This window comes from Pipra filicauda, unplaced genomic scaffold, assembly GCF_003945595.2.
Source record: "Pipra filicauda isolate LSUMZ 115617 unplaced genomic scaffold, ASM394559v2 scaffold541_size332799_pilon, whole genome shotgun sequence".
Classification (NCBI taxonomy): domain Eukaryota; kingdom Metazoa; phylum Chordata; class Aves; order Passeriformes; family Pipridae; genus Pipra; species Pipra filicauda.
Genome location: NW_024104689.1, coordinates 280,974 through 306,703, shown reverse-complemented (window position 1 = coordinate 306,703; position 25,730 = coordinate 280,974). Strand labels below are relative to the sequence as shown.

Below are 25,730 nucleotides of genomic sequence, written 5' to 3'. Positions count from 1 at the left end.
TTTTATTAACTTTTTTTTGGGTGGGGAGCAGGAGAGGAGCAAGGCATAGGCATGTGATGAAGAGGAATATGCTGGCTGTAGTGGCCACAGTTGGCTATTTTGTTCCCTTGGGAATGATCTCGTGGTGAAAGCACAGCCCATTAGCACTGGCTGTTCACTGAGCCACTTGCACAATGTCGGCCCTAGCCAGCCCCGGGTCAGTGTTCTCCCAGCTTGCAACACGTCACACAGAGCATAAAGATTCCCCCTCACTGCTAGGGAAAGCCTGAGGGGTGAAATTCATTTTGCACAGCCACAGAACACCCAAATTTTTGTGAACATAAGAGCACCGACACTAACTTTGCTCGAGGTCTGGCTGTTCCTCAGCAGACTTCAGTGTCTCCCCACTAATGTGATGCAGGTCATCAAATTCTCCCCAGCGAGTCATTCCCCTGAAAGACCAAACATTTATTTTAATGTTAACTCCTCGTTAACACAGTGATTTCAGTTTATCCTGTGGCCAGGCTTCAAGTAGTGCATTCTTGCCCATGCACAGAACTTTACAGAACACAACTATAGACTTCTGCATGGTAATTTTAGTTTAAGTAAAAAGAACATCAGTTATTAAAACATGGTATGATGAGGGATCCCAAATATATCACAGGCCTATTTAGGGCCTGTTGAACAGAGAAATCATGTCCCTTAAATAACTTGCAGTAATTATTTATCTATTTTACAGCAAAGTTATGGATTAATCACAATAAAGTACCAGGCAGGCACACAGAAAACATGTATTGTGGTTTTAACAGTCACAGGATACATGTCTGCTATACAGATGGGACATGGAAGACTAAATTACATACCAGCCCCTCATGCTACCCAGTTCTGTATGAGAGCAAGGAATTCCATGCAGCCTGTTAGAAAATCTACCTTTTTTATGTCAATATTTCCATAATTCATTGTCTAAACTCTTCAGCAGAAAGTCTTCATCCAGTTACTGCTCTGACTGAGAATAAACCAATTTGTAAGATAATAATAAAAATTCATTTCCTATATATATATATATTCCAAAGAATATTCAGCTAACTCCCATGAACACACCAAACAACGATCTCCCTTGTGTTCCACACATTTACCAAGTTCATTTAGGATCACACAGCTAAGCTGCTCTGCATACCTTAAAGCATGTCAGGGCAGCCCCATGTTTCTGGGATCATGAGTTAATGTTTACTTTAAGATTCAGATCTCCACCAGCCAGAAGTTTCTTAAGCACTAAAAGGCGAAGCATGACCTCAGCTGCCAGAGCGGCCCCTGTCCTGCAGGCCACACCTCCCCACGCCAGCAGAGCTGGGCAAGGTAAACACAGAACCTGCCAGGCCTCAGCCCTCAACTTCAACAGCCAGAGACAGGAAGCCTGTCCCTGACTTGACTAGAATTTCCCAGCTGCAAGGATGGCAGAATTAAAGCCAGAATTCCAGTGTGCACCACATGCAATCTAAGACAATGGGTAATTAGGAAGAGAAGCTCTGCAATACACAATTTATCTGGGAGTCATTCAGGGTGAACACTGGCTCTGCCTCCCTATTGCACATGACTCAGCTTTAGCTCAAATGCACCAACTAAGGCTGGGGAAATAAGTGTTCAAAACGAAGGAAAAGTACACTGAGAACCTGCAATAGTTGAGCACAACACACTGGGATATAAAACATCACTGGCAGCAGCCTGGAGTAGCTGGTCTGTGGGCATTTTAACGGGGTTTTCTACACTAGATTTTGCACAAAGCCAGTATTCATTCCCTGGTGTGAACTTCAGCTGAACAGCAATGATTCCACACCTGAAGCAGCCAGGAGGGCACTTACCTATCAGCTTTTGGCTTCATGCCATAGTGTGTGCACCAACACGAGACCTTTCAGGGGCTCCCAGTATCAGGTGTCCACAGATACACGTGGAGTTTGTTTGGGGTTTCTTTACACATATATTTCATATATATCAATTTCCCAGTCCTTGTATGGGAATAGTCACTTCCCGTGAACAAGAGCAGCCTCCTCCAGCTCCTCAACCTGAGAGCCAGACAAAGATGCTACAAAAACACACCTTTCTGCCCAGCAGAAGCTGTTGAAAGGCCATATCAGTTCACAGAGCTCTGCCGTGCAAGCTGGCACCAGAGCCTTTGGAGAATCTGGGGTACACAGCCAGCCACATCCATTGAAGCCACCCCCAAGAGCTGTCTTGCAATGCTAGCCTGCCTCCTCCCTAGGGAAGTTCATACATTACCTTTTACTAGGGAACAAATCCACGCTCCCTGTTGACTTCAGGGTTACAAAAGAGGGTATCAGCTTCTCATCCTGAATTTTTAATCGGATAGGGTGTCGCACTCCCCAAAATATTGACAGGATTCCTTCAATAAATGGTGCGTTTCCTTCTCGCTGGAGACAAGAAAAAAAAAAGAATAAGGAGTACTACATAACAACTGAGTAAAAATAACCAAGTAATACTCAGTTTCCCCTCAAGTAACAAGAACACAATGGACTCGCTGAGGCTGACACAGCTCTGGCAGAGGTTACTTAGAGAGGCCGTGGAACCTCAGTTTTGAGGTATTTCCAAGACATCCAAAACTGCAGCTGACCTGATCAGTCTAGGAAATCTGTTCTGGTTTATTATATTAGATGGAACACGTCAGGTAATAAAAACACCACAGCAAGTGCTGGAGTCCAGTGCTGTGAGGAGAAGAGAGCAGAGACAGGTACCTCCAGATTAGTGGGAGTTTCTCTCGCCCAATTCCTTACCTGATTACATGTCAGTTGTAGATTCTCTTGATCCGAATAGTAAGAGTTATAATTCTTCAGAAGAAAACTGAACTGCTCTCTAGAATAAAGACCACAAAGAAAGAATAATTTATAACATGTCTGTCAATGTAAAATGCAGGTGTTATGTGGCAGGGTGACACCCCATACCTGTGCTACCCACTGCATCCTTGCATAGGTTTGTTAATGATCAATACACCATTTTCTGGGACTAAAATTTTGTCAGGTTACTGGATTGCTCATAAGTTGCTTCTTTAAGCACCTGATACACAGAGGAAATTAATTAGTCACAGTCTGATGTGATCTTAATAACACTGCCCCAGAATAGCTTGTACTTTGGACCTCTGTTAACAGTCAAGAGAAGGAAGCAAACAGGAACAACACCCCCATCCACCAATATTGCAGGTTACTTTAATTAGGCTTACAGTTTGTTTTCCCTGCATGATGATTTACAATGGGTTTTTTATATTTTTGCAGATATTCTTTTTATTTCCCAATATCTACCGTATGCCTAGAATTTCTATTTCCTTCTGCTTGAAGCACAACAACTTTGCACCAAATCTTTGCTGAAAAGAAAAACGGATGGAGATGAAGAGAACCTCTGCCAACGAGCGAGGAGCCATGCAGACAAAAAGCCAGCTGCAGCTCAGCTAAGGAGGGCTGAGCAACAACAGAATTAGGTGAAATGTATTCCAGGGCCTCCAAGAATGAAACGCTCTTCCCCACACCACTCAAAGATTACTTAGGCTGTAATTCAAGCAAGCAATTTCCACCAGCAGAGGTAATCAGCCATGGGGAACAACTGCATGGGAGAGCACAGGCTCTTCCTTATGGAGCACGGTTCAAGCAGACAGCACTGCACAACTCTTTGCACCACAAGGTCTCCACAGACCTGCTGAGGCTGTTCAGGACCCATGTACCATCAGAGGCACTATTACAACTTCTCCCCCAATTTTAAGCGCAAGGGTGCCCCAGTGGGACAGAGCCCAGCGTGCAGTCCAGCCCCAGGAACGTGGCCTTCCCCTGGGCTCAGCTGGCACACCCTGGAGAGGAGAGTGGGGACAGCCAGCAGGGCAGTGAACATGTCTCTGTTGGGCCTGGGACAGAGGGGCACTTGGAGTGTGCATGTGAAAAGCTTTCCCTGGCCTATCTATCCCTCCCTCCCTTGTCCACTTAACAAACACAACAGTGTCCTGTTGCTTACTGAGCCTTCTCCCATGGTGAGAAGGGAAAACATCAACTGGGCTTTTACCTGGCAGGGAACATGAGGACAAGAGCTACACCACTAAACTCCACAAGGTTCACCGTGTTCCCTGCTAACACTCTGGATGTAAATCATTTACATTACTGCAGTTCCACACAAAGAAATACTTTTTAGTAGCTTTATCAACAAAGTGCTGGGCTCCAAACCCGTGACTTCAACATTTACTTCAACTCACTTTGGTCTCAAATCCTAGGAATACAAGTGGCAAAACCCGTTCTCTCCATCATGTTGGGATGGCTTATTACAGGTTCTTTGTGTCTTGTGAGCTATGAGGGATTGTATTGAGGTCATCCCACCAAAAGGGCAAGTTTTAATAGACTTGGATATGAATCAGATATAAGCCCAGTTCTAATCATACTGGCTACAAGGTAAGCAAGATTAAGCATGTCTTGGCCTCGTACACAGGCAAACTCCAGATGCAATTCAAGATTAATGTGCAAGTAGGAGACAGTCAGTTTTGTCTGACAGATGTGACAGCTGATCCTGCTCGACATGGGCTTCAAACTTTTTATATTTCCCAGAGTAATACCTTTTAGTATTATATTGTTATTGACAGCTGTTATTTCATAAGCTTTTTCCAGGTCAGAAGCTGGGGAGGTGAGTTCCCTCAAAACAGACTGTGAACACATAAGGACTTGGGTCACACTGAGGCCTGCCTATTACTCTTAGTCCATGTTGTCTGCAAAGGCAAATAAAATCATAGGCTAACAGCAGCAAGTGGTGTGGTTAAGATTCTCTTTCTCAGAGCAAGCTCTCAAGATTTGCACATAGTTTCTTGTCTTGTCTAGGAAAATTTGCCATGACCTTCCACAGAAGTTCATGTAAGTACATCTTTCAGGTTTCAGTCTTGCATTAGTGCAACCAACAGTGACAAACCTCTCAAGTCATTAGAAAAGCCCTGAGGGAGAGATTGAACAGCAGCTCACACTGACTTGTTTGTCCTCGCATAGTGCAGACATCAGAGAAGAAAACATTTTCCTTCTTTTAGCCCCAGAAAGGAGTAAGACGTGGACCAGCTCAGTTCTAGGACGAGTCTTATTGTAACACATGTTCCTAGTGCCCTAACCTAGAGACAGATGCCATCTCTGCAGTGCCTGGCTACCAGAAAATCAGCAGCTGTTGTGTTGCAAGTCTGTTCTTCTCAGCAGCTTCCTGACAACAGCCAAACTCAGCCATTAATGGAGACCACAGCCAAGTAACTGGCAGAACAACTCACGTAACATTCACTGCAGATTCACCACTTTCTTGAGTAGCAAAAGCAAGATAAAAGGGAGCTGCAAGGTCAGGTGCCCTGGTGGTAAACCACAACACAGCCCACACTGCTTTCTTGAAACACTAACCCAGGACAACTCACCTGTGCCCTCTTCTTCCCTGAGCCCATTCTCACTTAATCATGAATATTTATGGCAGTTATGCCAGAGACACAGCAGTTCAGCCAGCCAAATAACCCCACATGCTTTGGTCAGCCTTTTCATCCAGCCATTGTGCAATTCCTAAACAGCAGACTTGCCCCATCAGCAAGATTTGCAGGATGCAACTAGAAGAGCAGTAATATAACAGCAGTTTCAAGGTTTAGATGAGGGATGACAGTCTGGGAATGGCACTGGAAGCAAGCCTGAGTGCATACAGAATGTCAGTAATTCTTGAGACTCTTATTTCTTTTAATGTAAGGCAAAACCAACTTTAAACCATGAACTATCATGCCGAAAGGTCTCGACCACGATCCACGTTTCCTCCCTTAAATAGGCAAGTCTAGGGCAGAATAAAGCCCCAGACACTGGTTCATGTGGTACATTTCCAAATGCTTTTGTATGCCATTTGTGCAGGAGCTCACACCGATGAATTACCTCTGACACAAAAGCACCGTGTCCCAACTCAGCAGCATTATAAAAGGAATAACAGCTGAGGAGAAAGGGAGGGATGTCTTTACTGTCTCTGTGCTCCAGGCAAGGCCCTGACACCCTCCCTTGAATAGGGAGAAATCAACAGCACTGCTCAGGCCACATGGAAAAAGATCAGGATTCAGGAACAAATATCTACTGTAGAAGGAGAAGTTCCCCTGGGGTAGCTTATAAGTAGTTTACAGGTAGCTTCTTCCCATGGGAACACCAAGAGGGATGGAAAGGAAGGGAGGAGAGAGGCACTTCTTCCAGCTCCTGTGCTCTTGACAACAAGGGAAAGTTAATCCTGAAAAAAGGGGATAGAGCTAAACACCAGGAGGCTCAGAGTTTGGGGCAGCATTAGGAAAAATTCCTACCAGCCAGACTGAACAGTAAAAAAGCATCCCACAAATTACAGTTTGAGTGCAATTCCAAGGTTTTGGAAGTAGGCGAAAAAGCCACTTCCACTGATCACAGCACAGAGCTGGCAGCCTGAAAGGTCTTTCTGCACAGAAACCCTGAGATCTGGGGCTGCAGGCCAAGCCCCAAGCCACAGAGAAGCAGAGCTCAGCTTCAACTGTGGAACTTATGTTCAGTTCCAATAGACTTCCAAGACAGGAAAGTCTTCTTCCCTAACTTGGAATTTCATTTCAGAATCCTCTAGAAGGGCTGTTCTCCTTAATGAACAAAACCCACAGACCCAAAGGTTTAATGCTCTGTTCTTTGAATTTCATACAAAGGCCAACTCTGTTCTGTAGACAGGTTAAATAAATTAAGTTGTAGAAATGTCTGCTGCTATAGGCTCAGCTCTCTACAGGACAGGATCCCCTGTTAAGGAATAAATATGGACTAATGTGAAATAAAGCAGCAAGATCATTAAATGTTTGGGGTTTTTTAATAATTTACCTGGTTATGAACTTCTCCTCATTGATGAAAACAGAAGGAAGATGCTGTGCTTTCATAGTCACTTTCTTCATTTACTCAGAAGAGATGAATCTAAACAAAAGGTTAGAAAAATAAATATATCCACTAGTGCCACTAGGGGAGACTAAATAGGAATCAGGAGCAAAGCTTTAGTGAAACAGGCTGGGACACTCAAGCTAAGGGCTCACTACACTGATGTTGACTATTTCATACTTTGCCATAATACCCACACATTGCCCACTCCTCGTAAAAAAGCCATAAGCCATTCCCACCAAGTATATACCAGTAACGTAAATTCCAAGTACTACATATATCAGGACTTTCTCAAGCAGTTTTGGGACTACTCCAACCCCATGACTATGCCTCACTCGTTAGCAGTCTGAGTCAGCAGCCCCTGTACCGGTGAGGATCCATTTGTCCATTATGGATAGAGAGCATTGCCCAGGGGAACCGGAACACACCGTACTCAGCAACCCACCCTTCACTGGGTTCCTAAAACTAGGCAAGAGGAGGAGTGTTGGTCCTTAGCAGTGTCCTGCAGCACACTGAGGAAGCAGCTGGGATAGTAAAGAGTGAACGAGGCTGTAATTACAGGGATGTGGCAATACAATTTACAGATCTCCACGTCCTGATTCCATCATGTTGTGCAGGCAACAAGCCAGACCCACGAGACTCCAACAATGCATTCCTCCATAAGCTTAATTACCAAGTCCTGGCTCTTTCCTTCCCCCTCAGGTACTAGAAGGCAGGCTGAGGAGAGTAACGTGACAGACTCAAGACTGCCAACCGATGCCATGATGAAAAAGAACTCCATCTCAGCTTGAGAAGTGGCATCACACACCTGGGGGGGAAGAAAAACCCCCACAGAGATCTCATGAAAAGTAGTAAAATCTCTGAAGATTGCACTGGAAATTATCATTCCACTTTTATGTCTCTTATTTGGGAATGACGACAGAGGAATTTGCCTCACAGCACTCAGTGTCCACCTCCCTTCTGCCAGGAGATGGAGTCGAGTCTGATTTCAGCCTGCATTGGACAGGGCCTGGTCAAAGACATCTGCAAAGTAGTTGACTGCCTACAGTTCCAACAACCAGCAGCTTTCCAAGAATCAATAGAGGAAGCATTCAGGCTGGAATACATCCTGGCTGGGCAAAGAGTAAACACCTCGCTTCTGTGTCCTGCACTACTGAGCTGCTTTTTTAAAGTCACCCAGTTTCCGTAATCATAGATAAATGGCTTCCAAAAAACATATGTGGACAAATGGGATGTTTTGCATGTAAAAAACATGATCTTCACCCTACAAAACACACAGGAAGTTGTTTCACGACCTCTAAAACCAGAGTGCACTACCAAAATGAGCTTTACCTGAGCAGCTGGGGTTTCTAGCAGTGCTCACTGAAAGGAACAGCACTCCCTTTGTCCTTTGGTGACATCCATCAAAACAAAATATGGCCTGTACCAAACAAGCCCAGGGACTTCTATACAGACATCAGTTTGTGTGTGAGGAATACACTGTGTACACCAGAGTTGAGGTTTTGCCTCTGAAATAAGTTCAGTAACCACTTGAAATCTGATTTCATGTGATTTACTGAGACCTCTAACTGAAGCAGCTGCCTGTGCCAGTGTAGTTGCAAGCCAATTTTACCAGATGCAGAGGAGTTTATGTACATTGGCACCTGAATAACTGCATACACACTTAAGCTTTCTCCTTTCTGTCAGGAAACAACATGCTTGGAGCAGTGGAGAACCAAGTCACCTCTTATTAACCAGGGAGTAGTGACGCTGGCAAGCTCCAGCACCACTCACTGCTTGTGGCTGCACTCTTTTCTATACAATTTGTCCTTAAAACGATTCATCTGAAAGGAAAAGCTGATCTCTACAGATGGAGAGAAGTGATCTTTACACACACAGAAAACAAAGGAGATGAACCTGTTCTGCTACACAGTGGGTGGCTCCTAGTAAATTATTTGCCTTAAACATACTAAGCAGATCTTAAATCAGCTAGATGCCATTACAATGTTGAAAATAAAGCTAGCTGGAAGAGTAGGCGGTGACAGGAATAGTTCTTAACCAACATCTCTCCCTTGTCTGTCCCTCACTGCCCCAATACCCAGGACAAAGACTTCTCTCCTATAGCTGGCACAACAGCACAAAAACTTCCACTGGGTTTTTTTTTCAGTTACGTGACCAGCTCTTATCAACCTTGTACCAAACACTTCCACACCACCAGCCCACCCAGAGACAAACCACTTCTCCCTGTACCCTTCCCATGGGCACATTTTGGCTGCACATGTCCCATAGCCTTTATTTTTAACCAAGCCCGAGATGTGCAGACTGAGACCACGCAGTGACTTCCCCAGCACAATCACCCGACACCACAGATGTCAGGATATTTGCACTGGCGCTCCCTAAGTCCACAAAGCTGTTGGATTTTCTATCACCTCCTGGTATTTTACTGTTTTCTGTGTCACTTCCCTGTAGCTCTTTTGAGGAAGCAAATAGGAGAAATTAAATGGTTTCCACTGCTCCCTTGGATCTGAACTAACCAAACCATGCCAGTTTTCCAGCTCTTCTGACAACATATGGCTGTGCCATCTATTCAAAGCCATCTCCTGATGTGGTTGGTGTCACACAGGTGTCTTTACCATTACGTTAAACTGGACTACAAGCACAGAATTCCCTCAGGTAACACCTGGAAAGTGGGATCTTGGCTGGACTAACCTCCTGACCTGAGACTTAACCAGGAAGAAATATAATGCTTGGAGGAAGACTGACTGAAGACTAAACTACTTTGAAAGGGAAGAAAAAGGAAGGCAAAGTCAGCAGTAAATAAGAAGCATGGCAGATGCAAACTGAGCATGTCTAGAGGAAGCCTGCAGCCATTGGAGAAGTCTAGGAAAAGGAAAGAAAACTGACCACTACCACAATCCCAAAGCTGTGAGACCATCAACACTCCCATCAGGGCACAAGACAAATCTTGCAAAGGTAGTGAGCTTAACTTTTCTCTGGAGCTTTATATCTTACCTGAACTGCTTTTTTTTCCAAGATAAAAGCCAAGTGCCAGTAGAAAGGCAGCTGAGAGGACTCATTGCACTTCATTCAGTGCAGTGATCCTTAAGTCATTCGCTTAAGGGGACAGCCCAGGGACAGGACAGTGGAGGAATGACACAGCAAAGCGAAGTGCAAAGAGCTACACAGATTTTTACACAAAGAAAAAGAGGCAGCTGCAGAGGAGGGCTGGGAGGAGAGGGACACCTGAGACACACAATGAGCCAAGCAGGAGCAGCAATGCAGCACCTTAATTTGTGTCACAGCCTGGATGTGCTTTTTGGTGCATCCATAAATTATGACAGGAACAGCAGAGTGTGCAGTGTGCCACGCTGAGCTCCTACCAGTGGAGACACACTAAAGCCCCAAACCTCCACAAAGATCTCCAGGTATTTTGACCCAGTGCTTCCCAAAGCTCTTCCAAACCCACAGGAAAACAGGATGGGGTGAACCTTTTCCTTTTCTTGTATGGAAGCCACAAGGCTCAGCTGTCTGTTAACTCAGCTATCAATTCCATCCACATGGAATAGTTTGTACAGCAAGAAGCTTTGCACCATAGGCACAACAGCACATCCAAGTCATTTTCTAAACTCACAGGTGTCTGGTATTTAGCAAAATTTTGGAGCATTACTGGTTTCTATAAAGATGAGTTTAGGATTTATTCACATGGATAAATTCAATATTAGCAGCATAATTTTACTAGTCACATAGTCTAGTTGTGAGCCCTCATGTTGACTTTTTTTTTCTTTTTGTTTAAGTTAGATGTCCCTGCCATCAAAAAGTTTTAATTAGAACAAAGTACTTAACCTGAACAATTGTGTTTTCCCCACTGAAAACAAGGGGGTTGTTTTTTCCTTGGTCTTTCAGACTTCTTCACACTTTATTTGAAAAGTCAGCTGCCCAGTACGGAGCAGTAAGAGCACTACCTGATTTCAAATCACAGATAAGCCCTCTGGTCAGGCAGGCTCACAACGGGATTTGGTTGCCAAAACCAGCAGCAAGGTGGTGTTTATCTGAATACGTGCCAGTCACAACGGAGGAGATCCACAAGTTCCCTCCCCTCACACATCGATAGAGCAGGGCTTGCAGACGTTTCAAACACTAAGTAACTCATTATTATGAAGTGAAGTTACTTTCTGGTTTGGGCCGCTTAGCACAGACCGTTTTTACCCGCCAAAAAGAACACCCAAGGTCACTGATCAACCTTCGAAATCACAGCGGCCACTGAATGCAGGGCAGAGAAGGCTTGTGCCCATGGACACACGGAGCAGCAGCACGATCTATAACCCGCCTGTTTCAGTCTCAGCTGACTCACAAACCCCCTAAGCGGGAGGTTCTGCTTTGACGAGAATTTCTGAGCGAGCATCTCTCCTTCCCTCCGGCACCCGAATTAGCCCAAAGGAATCGGACTGGAGCTCCGGGTGGCTGCGAAGGACCTTGCTTTCCCCTGCCACTACAGCTTACACTGCAAGCAGAACAGCTCCAGCTTTCCATTGCACTCACCTGGGCGTGCGATCCAAGGAGAAGTTTCACACACCTTTCCCTGAGCCCCGGCAGAGGCATGACAGCATGGCCCCGGCTGACAGCTTCCTCGGCTGCCCCATGGAAGCCGCGGGGCTGCCGGTTACTATTTTGCTTGAACTGGGAGTGCTGGAACCCCAGGACACTCCCCGCACCTCAGTGCATGTCGGGAATATTCACCTACACACTTTCCTTCCTCCAAGCGCTGACAGGAGCGCGCCCTTAGTCACGGTTACACCTCTAGGAAGCTCCGGTTAACACTTTAATCACTAACTTCACGAGGGAGAGGCAACCTGCTGACTCCCGGGAATCATCTGCTGGCAGGACACACTCTGAAACATCCAGTGCCCGAAGCGCTGTTATGCTTTAACCTCTTCTGTTTTCTAATCCATTGGATAAAGTAAGTTTTCCTTCAGATACATGCCCATCTCCAGCATTTGGTGGAATAACTGCTACAAACCATCAGATCATGCCTAAGTGTAGATACATGGATTTATAACGTTATGATAGAAATTGTGACAGCACAGCTTGATCCCTCCGCCACACACAGCTGTGTAATCCATTTTTTTGCTGAACTGTATAATAACCTCATGAATATTACTCATTGGGCAAGAGTTGTATCTGTAAGAGGGAAAGGATTGCCACTTAATTGCTCAGCAGGTAATTGTATAAGCAGATGTTTAGGCTGGAAAAAAAATATTTGAACCAAGACATACCTTCCCAGTTCCTACTGTTTGCCCATCCATTTACAACAAGCAGTTTATTCACCAGATCAAACGCAAAACTGGAAGTTACTGGGCCGCAGAGAAGAGCATGAAAAATGCCAGGCCTGAATTTCCCTTCACACCCATCTTCTTGCACTGCAATTGATATCAAGTTGCTTCTGCTTTATATAATTTGATGCTAGGGACAGGCAGAACAGACTCAAATATTTGATTCCTGATCTTATCCTCCGGTGTATTCCTCTCCAGAGCCAGACACGCTGCCACACACCCCCCACTGTACACCTGGTATTTGGGATTATAGTTTGTGTTGCAGTTTCTAGCTCTGCTCCTCAAAAATATTGACATATGGATTTTACTGGTACATACAACATTGGGAATCTCTCAAAACACAAGAGGGGAGCAACATGCAAGATCTTTTACTTGATTCGCAACAGCACAGAATCTCCATGCTGTGGTGGCATTGGAGCTTCACGCCAAACTCAACCTTGGGAGCTGTTCCATCTCATCCATAATTGCTTAACACAAATCCACACAGCTTCCCAGCTGGTGTAAAACCAGAGGTTTGATTTTTCCTGTCCCACCTTCAGACACTTGGGCACGCTGCCTGATTCTCCGGGATCAGAGAGCTGGAGCAGAGATCTGGGGCAGCCTGACCCCTTCAAGGCTCTAACCCAAGATAACATCAAACATCTGTTTTGGACAAGTCTGCCACCCCACTGGACACTCACACCGTGAAGCTCTTGGGTGCCAGGAGGTACAGACCACATTATTAGCTTCCAACAGGGCAATGTGATGGTAACACCCCAGGGTAAATCAACCTTCATCCTGACCCTGAACTTTTAAACTTAAAAAGCAAACTAAACCTTAAGTTTCTAGGGATAGCTTTTCTTTTTGAAGTTTAAAAGCAAGTTTTGAAAACCCAATGCTTTTATTACTTAGATTCATGCAAAGATGTCTCAGTAAGACATTAATATAATAAAGCAACAAACCCTCTAATTGTGGTAAAATCCTACGGTTCCATTAAAACCAGGCGTGTTGATTCTTACCTTGGCTTGGACAGTGTGGCTGCAGTTTGTTTCCAGTTTTCTTTCTCACACTTGAACTGCTCCTACCAATGTCCAAGTTTTGATCTCATCTGAGTCATGCACAATTATCTGGTGAGTACTTTGGAGGGATGGGTCAGTGCAGACTAAGAATAGGTATCTCATGGGGAGGGGAAGCAGGTCTTTAGGGCCACAGAGCAGAAACTAGCTCACCGCAAACTCCAAGAAATGGAATGCTTTGATTCCTTTCATAAAAATTAAATAATCAATGCACAAAGACGATTACTTTTTCATCTTTCATAATGAACATAGTTTACATGCCCTGGAAATCTGTGAACAAGTCACAACTCGGTTATACTATTTCACCTCTTAAGCAGAAGGGTAACAATAATTCCTTTAGAACAGGCAGGGAATGTGATGGTCCTGGAGACTTTGCAGGCTGTGCTACATTTCTGCTCCTTGAATAATTCATGGCTAGGCTTCTTGAACGGAGATTTGGGAATAATTAATAACCAAATAATTTAATAACCAAATAAGTTAATAAGTAATTGGAAGTTGGAGTTGAGCTGTTTAATAACTTGGCCTCAAATCATTAACAAAGTGACTGCTAAAGATAGGAGAGAACCTCGAATGGGGAAAGCAGAGATTCCTGTTCTATTTTTGTAGTAGACAATCACAATAAGGAGGCTGCCATAGCAGCACCACGCACACGTGCTGCACTTCAGTGGAAGGGCTTTGATAAACACTTAAGATTCCTCTGCTCTGTAGCAAGAAGGAAAATCCCTAATCCTATTTGCAAATACCTATTTCTAGCCAACTCATTAACTCCAAACACAGAAAATTCTTCTTGGGCTTTCTGAGCCAGCTACTCTAATGCAGAGGGAGACCCTCAACTGACAAGATCTGAAGTTATCATAAAACAAGTGATCAATCTCTCCCTTTACATTACAAAAGCTACCAGGGGAGTGGCATTGGTCATAGCAACAAATCAAGGAATTTAAAACAGGATTTACCCTGCAAAGGGCCCCCCAGTCTTTAGCAAGATTATCTTCTGTCATCACACCCAAGTGCCAACAGCAATACTTGTGTGCCAGGACATGTTCTGGAGCCACAGCTGATAAGCACAGAAACCAGAAACAGGGGTAGCAGATGATTAGCTCAGATAATTAAATACACAATGCACACAGCCACTACAAAGGCTTATGTACTGTCATGGGCCATAATCCCTCACACATACCATTTGGTGGACTTTGGGGGCCATGAGTTTTTAAGGAATAGAAAAGGAACAGAGCTGATGCTTGCAGCATCACATAGGCTAAAGGCTATGGTTTTGGACAGCACATCAAGAACTGGAACTTGCCAGGTACTGACCTTTGCCTGCATGGAAAGCAGCTTGCCAGTCTCACTCTCATTATCTTTGTGAGTCACTGCTGGATGGCAGGTCCAACCTGAGCATCTGGAACACCTTTAGTCATGCCTCGTGCCTGGCATTGATTATCCACACCCATGAAGTCATCCATGAAATATTATAAGACTTCAGAAACGCACACAGGATTTTCACTGCCTGGAGCTACAAAATTCCATAGAGGGCAGAACCAGAAGGAACTGCCCTGTCCCAAAGAGCTACAGTCATACAGCTTGTCACCCATTACAGCTCAGCCAGGAGTAAAATCACCACCTTATCACACCCAGCCAACTTGCACAGCACTTACAAGCTGTAACTCCTTCACACTCAGCGTTTCCAGACACAGATTTTTCTTAAGTCTATGAAATGTGATTTCCTCCATTTTTTTTTTGTAAGTCACTCTATATCTGGACGATTCTGTCTTCAAAATAGAAAACCCCTATTGACTTGTTTATGTTGCCTTATGTACAAATTATGTACAAATGGGGGGATTCAATTTGAAAAGTACCACACAGCAGAGCCTCTCCTGTACAGACGAGGGGACAGTTTGTCCCTGCAGCAAAACACACTGAAATATGTTTCAGTGGTCCTTACATATGCAACAATTAGTGCAATAAAAGCGTGAGGAACAGCTCTCTCTTGTTTCAGCTCTGTGGTTATGGAGCAAGGGATCACAGGCTGCTGGGCACAGGGGAATGTGTGGCAGTCACGGTGTGTCTGAGCAGCCCAGGCTCCTGAGCTCACAGCCCCTGCACAGTGCAGACGTTCTTCACCGCACGCGTCCTGGCTCTGAAGGGCACACAGCGCTGCACTGTGTGCTGCTGAGCACAAACCACTCCAGTGATACCCCAAACTGCCGGCATGCTGTAAAACCAGCAACATCTCACACCTGAAACGTGTCTCCATAATGAATATTGAAAGTGACAGTCAGCAAGTAACAGCTCTGAAGTGCATCAGAAAAACTGTTCAGGGAACTGACTGTGTAATTTGTGCACTGCATTAGACATCTAACGAGACAGTAGAGCAGATGATCTAGAAGCATCCCTGGCACTTATTTATGAATTTCCTCTTGAAAATGTCACAGGAGCACAGATAACACTGCGTAGGAGAAAGTGCAAAGCAGAACAGGTCGGGGCTGACTCACCTGGGCTCTGCCCTGGGCTAGGTGGGTTGAGCAGACCACTGTGACTTCCTCTCTAAGAAAGTTCACCCTCTGACACAGACATTCCTCAACTCTGCTCAGTCTCCTCACTGAAAATCACCCCTCAGACACTGCAGCTGCTTGCTCTGCACTGCTCCTGGCCTTCCATAATGCTGCTTTTCCGTTACAATATCAAACAACCCCTTGGGGCATTCAGCTGTCGAGCACGTTTTACCAAGAGTAAATACATTTATATACTTACTGTGGCACATTCCTATTCTTCTTCTCCCGAGTGTCTGATTGTATGGATCACATTTTTCTTCTCGCTCAGATATTCAAGGCCCAAATGCTTTTGAGTAGGATCCTAGAGCACAGGGTGGCACTTATGTGTCCCCTTGAGGGCAGAGGCGGTGGCATTTCAGTGGCATTGGAGGAAACAATAGTGTCTCTAACTTTGAAGGGCCAAACCCTGCCAGTGCCTGGCTCTTACACTTACAACCTACACTAGGTTTTATGGGAATTAACAGGGCTAAAATCTGATCTAATTGTTGAGGGCATCTGAATGTCTTTCTGGCCTAGAAGCGCTTTGGAAAAAAAAGTCCAGATGAGAATAGAAGCACATGGAACATGGTGGGATATCCAACCACTACCTGATTTGGACTATGAGCTCTGCCAGTGCCCGTGTAAGGCAACATAAACAAGTCAATAGCTGTTTAGGAGATGCTGAAATTCTGGAAAGATTCTTCCCTGCACAGTGGTTTGGAGGGTGTGTCTTCCAGTTTGGAATTTATCCGTCTGAAACTGTCATTCTGAGCCCCGTGGGCAATACCTTGCTTCTAGCCAGTACACATGTCCTTACAAGTGAAGAATCTGAACAAGCTGCCCACGGGGAATGCAGATTCAACTGCTGGGATGGTATTGTCCCAGCTTTTACAATGCACACAGGAAACCACAGGCTGCTGGGTGACATATGTGCCAGCGTCCAACAAGAGGATGGTCAATCAGCTAAACAGCTGCATAGAAATAAAAGTGTCTTTAAGACTCTAAGCTGGAAGTTGAGCTCGCCCTGATCTGTGCAGAGAGCACAGGTTCTAACAGGTGCAGGAATGGAAGCAGTTTCAGGCACGAAATGTTATGCAAAAATTATTGCAGAAACAGGAACTGCATCTGAGGAGTAAATGTCCAGCTGACTCCTGGAGGGGTATGGCCAGGGAGCTGAGTGCTCATGTCACAGAGCACCTGTGTGCTGCTGTCAGCTCAAAGCACTGCAAGAGTTGCCGCTGAATTTTCAAGCCTTTATTTACAGCAACACATTTCAGCACTTCTGACACTTTTGTGACAAGTTAAGGATTATCTAGTGAAATACCCTGAAATCGAAGCCTCACAGACCAACAAATATTTTTACAAGATCGATGTGAATATTTAAGCCTGGCATCACTCCTGACATCCAGCATCACAGGTTTGCACTGAAGTGACAGTGTTTTCCAAAGAGGGACAATCTTTGCTGGTCAGAGACAGCTGCCCTTGTCACCTGAAATGTCATCAAAGGTGACATTCTTCTGGGCTTGGATCCTCCTGCTTCCACTTCCCCCAGCACTGAGGAAGGCCCTGCCAGGTGCGGCATACGCCTTTTCCCAGTGTAACAGACTTTGTACAGGAATTACACATGCAGATCTCCATGCTGGAAAAGGAAAAGCAAGATCTCTCTCCGTCAGTGCTCTGAGGGCAGTGATTCACCTTAATGATCCTGGTTTGCGTCACCTGGGAATTAAAATTTTGTAACTTAAAAGTTGTCTTGCAAAATGTATATTTTATACTTAATTTACATGTTGAAATAAAAAATGTCGCTTGGATTTTGTTAGGAGTTCTTGTGAATGTAATGTCTCCCAGCTCTCCCTTGGCTTGCCCATCTTATGTTTTTCTTTAGCTCTATTTTCCAGCAAGTCAGTTTCCAGAAAAACATGTTATTGCAAGTCTTCCCTGGTACATAAACTGAATAAAAGCCATTATATTCAAAAGTTTGACATAGAGATGATGTAACAAAAGTTATGTCATATGCCAACTCCTTATCTCACACTGAGCTAGTTCCTTAGTACTTGACCTTTTCGCGACTGTTTAGACTATAAACGTTCCTGATGACACATCTGTTAGCCTCTATCCAGAAAAAACCCACTATTGCAATATAAGCACTAGTAATTATATCAAACTGAAGCCAGCAGCGCTGTGACAGAGGCCAAGACTGTTGGGTGTTTAATTAGGCTGCAGTGCCGCACAAGCACCACAAGACGGCGCCATCCCAAGCCCGCAGCGCTTCCATGGAACCATAGACGGGTTTGCACTGGACTCACTCCAGCGGGTCCATATCCTTCTTGTGTTGGCTGAAGAATTAATTTTGACAAAAGTCTGTATTTAACGTGGTGAAGTTGAAATAAATGTACTCTCCCACTGGTGACACGACTGTCAGAGCTGTCAGCATTTGTGTATGTCACCCCCTTGTGAGATGCTCTGTTGAGTGCAGAAGAAACAACTGTTATATTTATGTTGGAAAGATGTTTTAAGGGCCCACGTAATTAAAGTGTTAAGGAGGCTATTAGAGCTTCCAAGGCTTAAGGAATGTCCAAAGGAAAACATGAAATATACACTGACTCCAGCATGCTACATGTAGAAATAAAACATAGCGGATGCCAAACCTCTCATTTACACCTGCCTTGGGACCAGGCTTGCAAAGTATTCAGTTTTAAAGTCTTCTGAAAGTCTGGAAAACTACAGGCCAGTAAGTGGTTGCCTTTACCAGGAAAATAAGCAGAAATCAGAACAAAGGATGAAGACAGTGAACACAGGACTACACCTAAAATTATGGGGAAGGGTTTACGCAGTTTTTGATGGCAAAAACTGTGGCTCAGGATCTCTCAGGATCCTGCTGAAAGGGGACCCAGGTGGCAAGGATACCCTGGCCTCAATGTCCATAACTAAAGATCCCTTGAGAAAGGAGAGGAGAAATGACTCATAGAAAAATAAAAGGTTAGAAACAGAAGGCAGGACTAAATAATGGTCAAATTTGTTATTGGAGAGAGGTGGTCGAAGTCCCACAGAGCTGTGGGACCTGTGCTGTCCAACGTGAAATTAATAAGGAAGGTGAAAACATATCTCTGAGAGCTGAGTTATGTACGAAGAGGAAACAGTTCTCCTTGCCCTCTAAAACTCTTCACATACAAGTACAGTTCAGCATGTATCAATCAAGTGTCCCATCGGTGACCTTTTGATCTTATCTAATAATGTTAATGCGATCACAGTTAGGGATAACTGTGCGGAGCAACTTCAGCCACTACTCAGAGCAGCAAAACCTTCTCGTGCCTGTGTCTGTACATAACTCGGGTGGAATGAACTTGACATACGCGGCCAGCGCAGGGTCAGACGGGCAGATTTCGGGTTTGGTGTTGAACCGTCTCCCACAGCGCCGAGGCTGCTGTACCACATTCGGACACCACGTGGTGCTGCTCGCCCGCCTAACGCCCCGCGCCGGGCCGGAGCTCTCCGGCGGTACCCGCGCAGGAACCTCGGAGCGTGTTCCCGGGAGAAGGGCTTTCCGTGCACAGCTACTGCTGCCTTACACTCCTGGCTGAAAGATACGCGGGGAAGAACTTGACTTCCCGATTAGGTCGCCTAAAGCAGCGCTGTAGTTACATTTTACTGTGCTGCACTTTACTGGGGTGACCTGGGGCAGAACAGAGAAGGATGGGCTGAGGTACAGCTGCCTTTCACACGCTGCACAGCACATGCAGAACAACCACACCGGCGTTTCCCTGCCAAAGGCGTGCCCGTGCTGGATCTGAGAACGCAGGAGTTGATGTGAAACAGAAAATGAGTCCAGGGTCAGGGATAATTTTAGATCTTCCTGCACAAGAAATAAGAGCAGAAAAGGGGTACGAAAGATTCAGTTTAAGTCATAAATGCTACAGTGGTTCAAGGGCAGGAAAGAAAACTGGTCCTGGACAAAGAAGCTGAAGTGATACTCAGGCTACTGCTTGCTTGAAGTTGCAAGTGAAGCACTTGTAAAGAGAAATCGCAATCCTCTCAGGAAAGCCAAATATTAAAGGAAAAAATCTAGACCAAAAATGCCAAGTCCTGGACAAAACAAGAAATGGACATGGCCACTCTGACCTTTTCTGTCCTAAGGGCAAGAGGCTGCTTCTGCCCTTGTTGTGAACAGGAAATATCCCCTCTTTTACCTTGCAGATTTATGAGTTAATGGACTGCAAGGAAACAGAATGTCCTCTCCCATCAAATATTGTAACCACATAAATAGGGCTGGATCTTATTGACTGCATCTGTGAGCACCTAAAATGATTGAGCTACTGGTACCGGGAGGTATCCCAGCACTGGAACACCTGCAGGAAGTGTAGGTGTTACCTCTCATCCTGGCTGCTGTTCTCTGTCTGTTGGACACTGTTGGCACTGGGGCTGCTGAATGGCACATCTCATTAACACCATAAGCTTCTGGCGGGTTCTGACCCACGGGGATAACCTGGCAATTTCCAGGTTCAGGCTGATGTGTCTGACACAGTCACAGCAAAATATCTGAAGCACAAACTTCCAGCTAGACTAAGGACACAACACAGCACTTGTGTTCTAGGAAAAGGCCCAGTTAGCCAGTCAACAGCTTGCTATTTCCTGGGTGGTTTGTGCGTGCAGGGACTTGCTCCTGCAGGTTGCTTTCAGTGTTTGTGTTTCCTCTAACAGAAATTAATCTGTTTCTCATAAAATTAAATATGAGTATCTCTTTGTCACCAGTTCTGAAAAATCACATGGGCATCAGTTTGTTCTATTCCCGTTCAAAGAAAAGTCCTCAAGAATTCAATTCAAGTTCATGTTTGGACACTGTACCGTGGCAGATGCTTACAACACATGGGATAGCCTTTAAACGTGCAGTTCAAAGCCTCTCTAGGAGAGACAACCATTATATTTTAGGTTTTATTCTACATTTCTCATGTATTTCACTGACAGTGCTCCTGGTGCTATCAATGTGCCCTAAGAGTGTATTCCATCTTTTTCAAAAATAAATACTAGACCAAAATGTGGGGGGAAGATACTTAATTTCATGGTGCCTGTTTTTGGTGGCATGGGGTAGGGGAAATACTTCCTTCATTCTTTTTTCTGCTATATCAGTAAAAGCAATTTCTCTAAAAAAAATGTGCACTGGCTGCTAATAGCAAGGAGCTGCCTCTGTGGAACACCTCTGATTTGGGAGTATGAATAAATTTAGTCTAAAATTTCATCATTAGTGACAGAAGTATTAATATTAAAAACCTAAGGAATGGTGAAATCCATGGACAAGGACTTTTACGAATGATGACATGATTTTGAATACCAGAAATTCAAACAGACCTGGCTTACAATAACAACAGAAGGTGCATTCTAAAAATCAGGCCACTTCCAAGCTTTCAGCAAAACCTAAGGCATTTGTAGCAGATAACTGGACCATGAAGCACGCTGGGAAATTTTGCCACCACTGCCAAGGGACAGAAGATCAAGCCCAGAGCAAGCACACGTGATTTAAAATCGTTCAGTGTTTGAGCAGGGAACCTCACAGGAGAGTAATAAAGGCCTGTTTACATGGAAACATATGTTGGACACAATTTCAAAAACTCAGGGACATGTCTCTAAAGCTCAGCTGTCATTTAAAGATGAAAGGCCAAGAGATTCAGCCAGGGCTTTAGTGCTGTGCCATAACTGGAAGGAAAGCCTCTGTATTTTTCCTTTGCTGTTCAGAAAATATTTACATAGAGATTTTTTTTCTGTTTGGAAGATTTAGGAAGAAATCAGACAGACATCCAGAAAGGTCACAGAAGGTATCACACACTGATTTCTTAAATGATCTTGTCAAACTCCTCTAGCAATTTGCCTTTCTGAGGTTCACCTGGGACACTCTTAAACACCCCTTCTTGCCCATGGGCCCAGAAGCCCATTTAAGCTTTGGCTTTGGCATTTTTCCTGTTTTTGAACTGCTTGCAGGGGTTCTGTGGGAAGGAGCCTGGGTAGTGGGTCAGGGTGTTTGGCTCCCAGTCCCTCAGGGCGCAGCCGGTCCTTGCTGGGCCCAAATATTCCCCTGCTGTAACTCGCCCACTTCCCACAACACTGAGCACTGATTCCTGATAGTATTTCCTGTGTGCTCTCTCACTGAAGACGTAAAAAATTATGTTGATATTAATTGAAAATAAATGTAAAAATATTTAAACGCTTTTAAATTCGTGTAATAGCAGGGGAGACGCTTTGCTTCACAATCTGTTTTCATAAAGATGCTTTCAAGTGGATTCTGTGAATCTAGTTCCTATGTAAGTAACAAGATTCTCCTCCTGTAACATCCCCTTTTTACTGGTGTCTACTCATCTAATGCTTCATCTGGCCTTTTGAAGTAAAACATTACCATGGGCTCTGATGGTCATGAAATAATCAGATGCTTATTATGTCCACTTCTTTCACACCTTCTAAAACAGAACCATTAAACCTCTCTAGTCAAAAGACTGGTGCAGGATGCACACACAAAAGGAGTGCAGCACATACCAGCAGGAAGTCTTGGTAGTGTTTTTCAGTTCGGGGATCTTCTTAACACCTGTGAAATGGGGTCAAAAATATCAGATTACACAAGTGGGACAGGGAAATCATGTCAGTGACTTCAGTGGGGTGAATAAGACCCTTGTAATCCCCAATAATGTGTTAGGTCAAATAATGCAGAAGAGAAATAAATCATGCAAATCCTTCATTAGGAGTGCAACCTGCGTCAGCTTGAGGCAGGAAGATCAGCTCTCAGACAGCGTCTGTAAGAGCCACTACAATGAAAACAAAACAGCCCGCACTGGAAACCAGTGTGTCACCTGTGGTTGAATTTCCTGGCTCTAAGGCGTGGAGCAAAACCATAATCCACTTCAAATCCTTTTTTTCTGTGTCAGTTAACTTGTTTATGAAGTGCAATGAGGGTGAAATATTTTGCTTGAATCCTTTCCAAAGGATTATAAGGTAGACTTACTCCAGAAAGGTAGAGAGCAAGACACTATTTTTCTGACTTACAGATTTACAGGATTCCCTTTTAAAGGGTTAAAGTGCCTGAAATGTTAAAGAAAAGCTTGTACCCATAATTTGCCTTGTTTCTCACAAAACATACAGAATTAAGGTGATGTTTTGTTCAAAGGTCTTCTAAATCCATACTTTCAGGTATACTTGGTACTTCCCAAATCCTACTTTTGGAAAAAGGAACACAGTTTCACTTACATTGTCCAAATTCTGTACCACCTGTATTTGAGAATTGTGCCAATTCTTTATTTAATCACATAACCCATGGCAACCCTCTGCTCCTGTTTTTTTTAAAGTGTATATATTCTTTAATAAAATTAAAATATCAATCATGCTGTTCTCAAGGCCTTAAAACTAACCTTTTTTCCATACTGTATATTTTAATATTTCTTTTTCTGAACTCTACAAATGATTCAGGAAGTCTTGGTAGCTCCAACACATCTCTCGGGAGACAAGGAGCTTCAATCTGTGGAACTTTCATATTTAATGTTAACATCACATCCCCTACCAGGTAACATCAACTAGAAAATAGGCACATCACAAAGTGATGTCATATCCTTAGACAAAATTTCTGTGTTCAAATATCCACATGGAAATGGAATATTCGGGAATGTGAGCTTCAGATCCACACCGTGATCTCAGCTTTGTGATTCAGGCCTCTTCTTTGCCTCCTGGGACAAAAGCAAGTAGCTGCTGGTTGTGCAAGCTGGAGGGTGTCGAAAGGCTCTGTCCCGTTCTGGAGAGCTGTGGCTCAGCAGCAGGACAGTGTGCAGAGCATCTCAGGGCTCAGTCACCACTACCATTATTCATTTTTACTGGGAAAGTGTGCAAAAGCTTGGCTGCAGATAAGGAGCCCATTATTCCAGATACACTTACAAAATAGGAGCATGGGATGCTTGCTGGTGCTGGAGTCTTACAGCCCGTGGCAAACCCTGTACCAAGGGCTCTAAGGTGCCATCTGGTAAGACTGCATGTGCTGCTGGACACCCTGCATGTACACTCCTTGCCATTCCTGGCTTTTCTAAGTGTGCTGGCTGCTAGGACTGTGGGGGAAAAGAGGATTTAATGCATCCACTTACTGATCCTCTTACAGACACAGATCATAACTCTCAACCCACTAATAAGCTCCACCAGGAACTCAGGCTGAGCAGCGGTGAAATGCCACCTCCTCGGAGCACAGGCACTCTCACTGAGCAGAAACATCAAAGTGCTGATTCCTGCTCCTGGGCAGGATGCTGGCCTGCTGGCCTGAAAGAGGGACCACCACGGCTCTTTCAAAATGACAGCGTCCTTGCTTGTGTGCCATTAGTGCAGAGAAGACTCCGTACACAGGGATGACACTCTGCAACCCTGGGAGATTGCAACATGATGCAGGGAGGATTCAGTTGTCTTGCTGGACCTCTTTAGCAAGTTCCTGCCTCCAAGTACAAGAATGACGTGAAAATGGCCTTTGGATGTACCCTCAGTGATTCACTTGAAATGAGTGAGGGCTGGTTCATGCGTTTGAGAATGAGGCCCTGAAAACCAGCAAAGCTCCAATGCACCAGCATTGCCTTTTGCAGGCGAACAGTCCAGGGAGACAGGGTCACAGTAGGAAAGACAGGAGGCATGTCTGTGAGCCACTCACCCTGGGCCACAGCGGCTCCTGTGCCTCCAGCCTGCCTGTTCTCCCTTTATACCATCACAGTTCCATGCAGCACCACACTCCACCTGCAGTGCTCCAGTTGGGATAGGAGGTGTGCACTGGAGATAGTCCCAGTATGGTCTGACTGCTTCCTAACAGCACTTAGTGCCTGGTCCCCTCCCTGCCTGCTGCTGAGGTTGATGGATTCAGCATGTTATCAGAGATATCCAACACTGCCATAATTTACACCCATTGCTGCTAGCAGGAAGAGCCAGCGTGACTGAGCTTGCCTCAAAATGAAGGCTTTCGTTCCGTGATAAAAATGGCATTATGCCCTGTAATTCCATCGTGTCGTATAACTGAACTTCACGGTGCCTTAGTTCGTTAAGGCTTTAGAGCAACTGCTGCTAATCCTCCAGAAATTATCTGCCAGCTAATACAGCGTGTCTGGTGCTTCAGACAGTGGATCACTGTAAATCATTTTGTAGGCTGTGTTGTTACACTAATTGAGACACACAGTTTTGGGGAAGCCATTAAGATGCTTTTATTCCTTCCTCAGCCCTGGCCTCTCCTTCCCACTTCTGCAGTGCAGCTTTTGCACCATCTCCTCAGTTCTTTCACTACCACTGTCATAGAGTCAGATTACGAAATGGGACCCTCTCAAAAAAAAAAAAAGAATCACCCCAAAAGCAAAATTACAACACTGCAATGAAAAAACCCTGTCTGTAATGATGAGTACCTCAGAAATCTCAGCTCATTCCAATTCCCAAAACTCAAAGTCAGTCCCAAAAGTCCTCCACTGAAACTGTGATTTGACTGCATCTTAATGAGAACCACTAATCCTTTCTGGGTTAATTTGTCCAAGTCATAGTAAAACAGCACAATAGTTGTTGACTGGGAAATATCTTTGATTCTGCAAAGAAATAAAGACAGGCCAATCAAGGGGGACTCCGAGGCACTCACCATGGTGCAACACAACTTGCCTTAATGTTCTGCCTACACAGTAAAATGTGATTTTTAGTAATTCCAGAAGAAAAGCAATTCTTTTGTTGTCTGAACTTCTGTCACCTGGTTTCCACTTCTTACTTTCAAAAAATCACATAAGTACTCAAAAAATGTGTTTAAAAACCAAGCTACTTTGCCTTTATGCCTTCTGCTACAGACCCACGCTTTTCATCTGGAATTTCTTTTGGTAAATGATTATTACCATGATGTTTGGCATTTCCTTTCAGACTGGGCTGTGAAAAGGATAGGACATGTACTGGTTTATATGGAATTACAAGTATTCCTTTCACAGTGCACTG

At 44.5% G+C, this 25,730-nt stretch overlaps 1 protein-coding gene across 9 annotated transcripts in view; it reads right to left on the bottom strand.

Moving 5' to 3' along the window:
• The window catches only part of RASSF6 (Ras association domain family member 6), a 94,246-nt gene that overhangs the window by 4,560 nt on the left and 63,956 nt on the right, over positions 1–25,730 (bottom strand). For 3 of the 9 annotated variants that reach the window (XM_039387232.1, XM_027737808.2, XM_039387231.1), the window contains 5 exons: positions 22,296–22,344; positions 6,834–6,923; positions 2,766–2,844; positions 2,254–2,405; positions 340–431 (listed from right to left, as the gene is read on the bottom strand). In XM_039387232.1, coding sequence (XP_039243166.1) covers positions 340–431; positions 2,254–2,405; positions 2,766–2,844; positions 6,834–6,904 — 394 coding nt within the window. In that variant the 5' untranslated portion in view covers positions 6,905–6,923; positions 22,296–22,344. Of the gene's footprint in view, positions 1–339; positions 432–2,253; positions 2,406–2,765; positions 2,845–6,833; positions 6,924–8,780; positions 8,786–11,402; positions 13,184–22,295; positions 22,345–25,730 lie in introns of those variants that run through there. The other 6 variants (XM_039387228.1, XM_039387229.1, XM_039387233.1 and 3 more) reach the window with 4 other exon arrangements.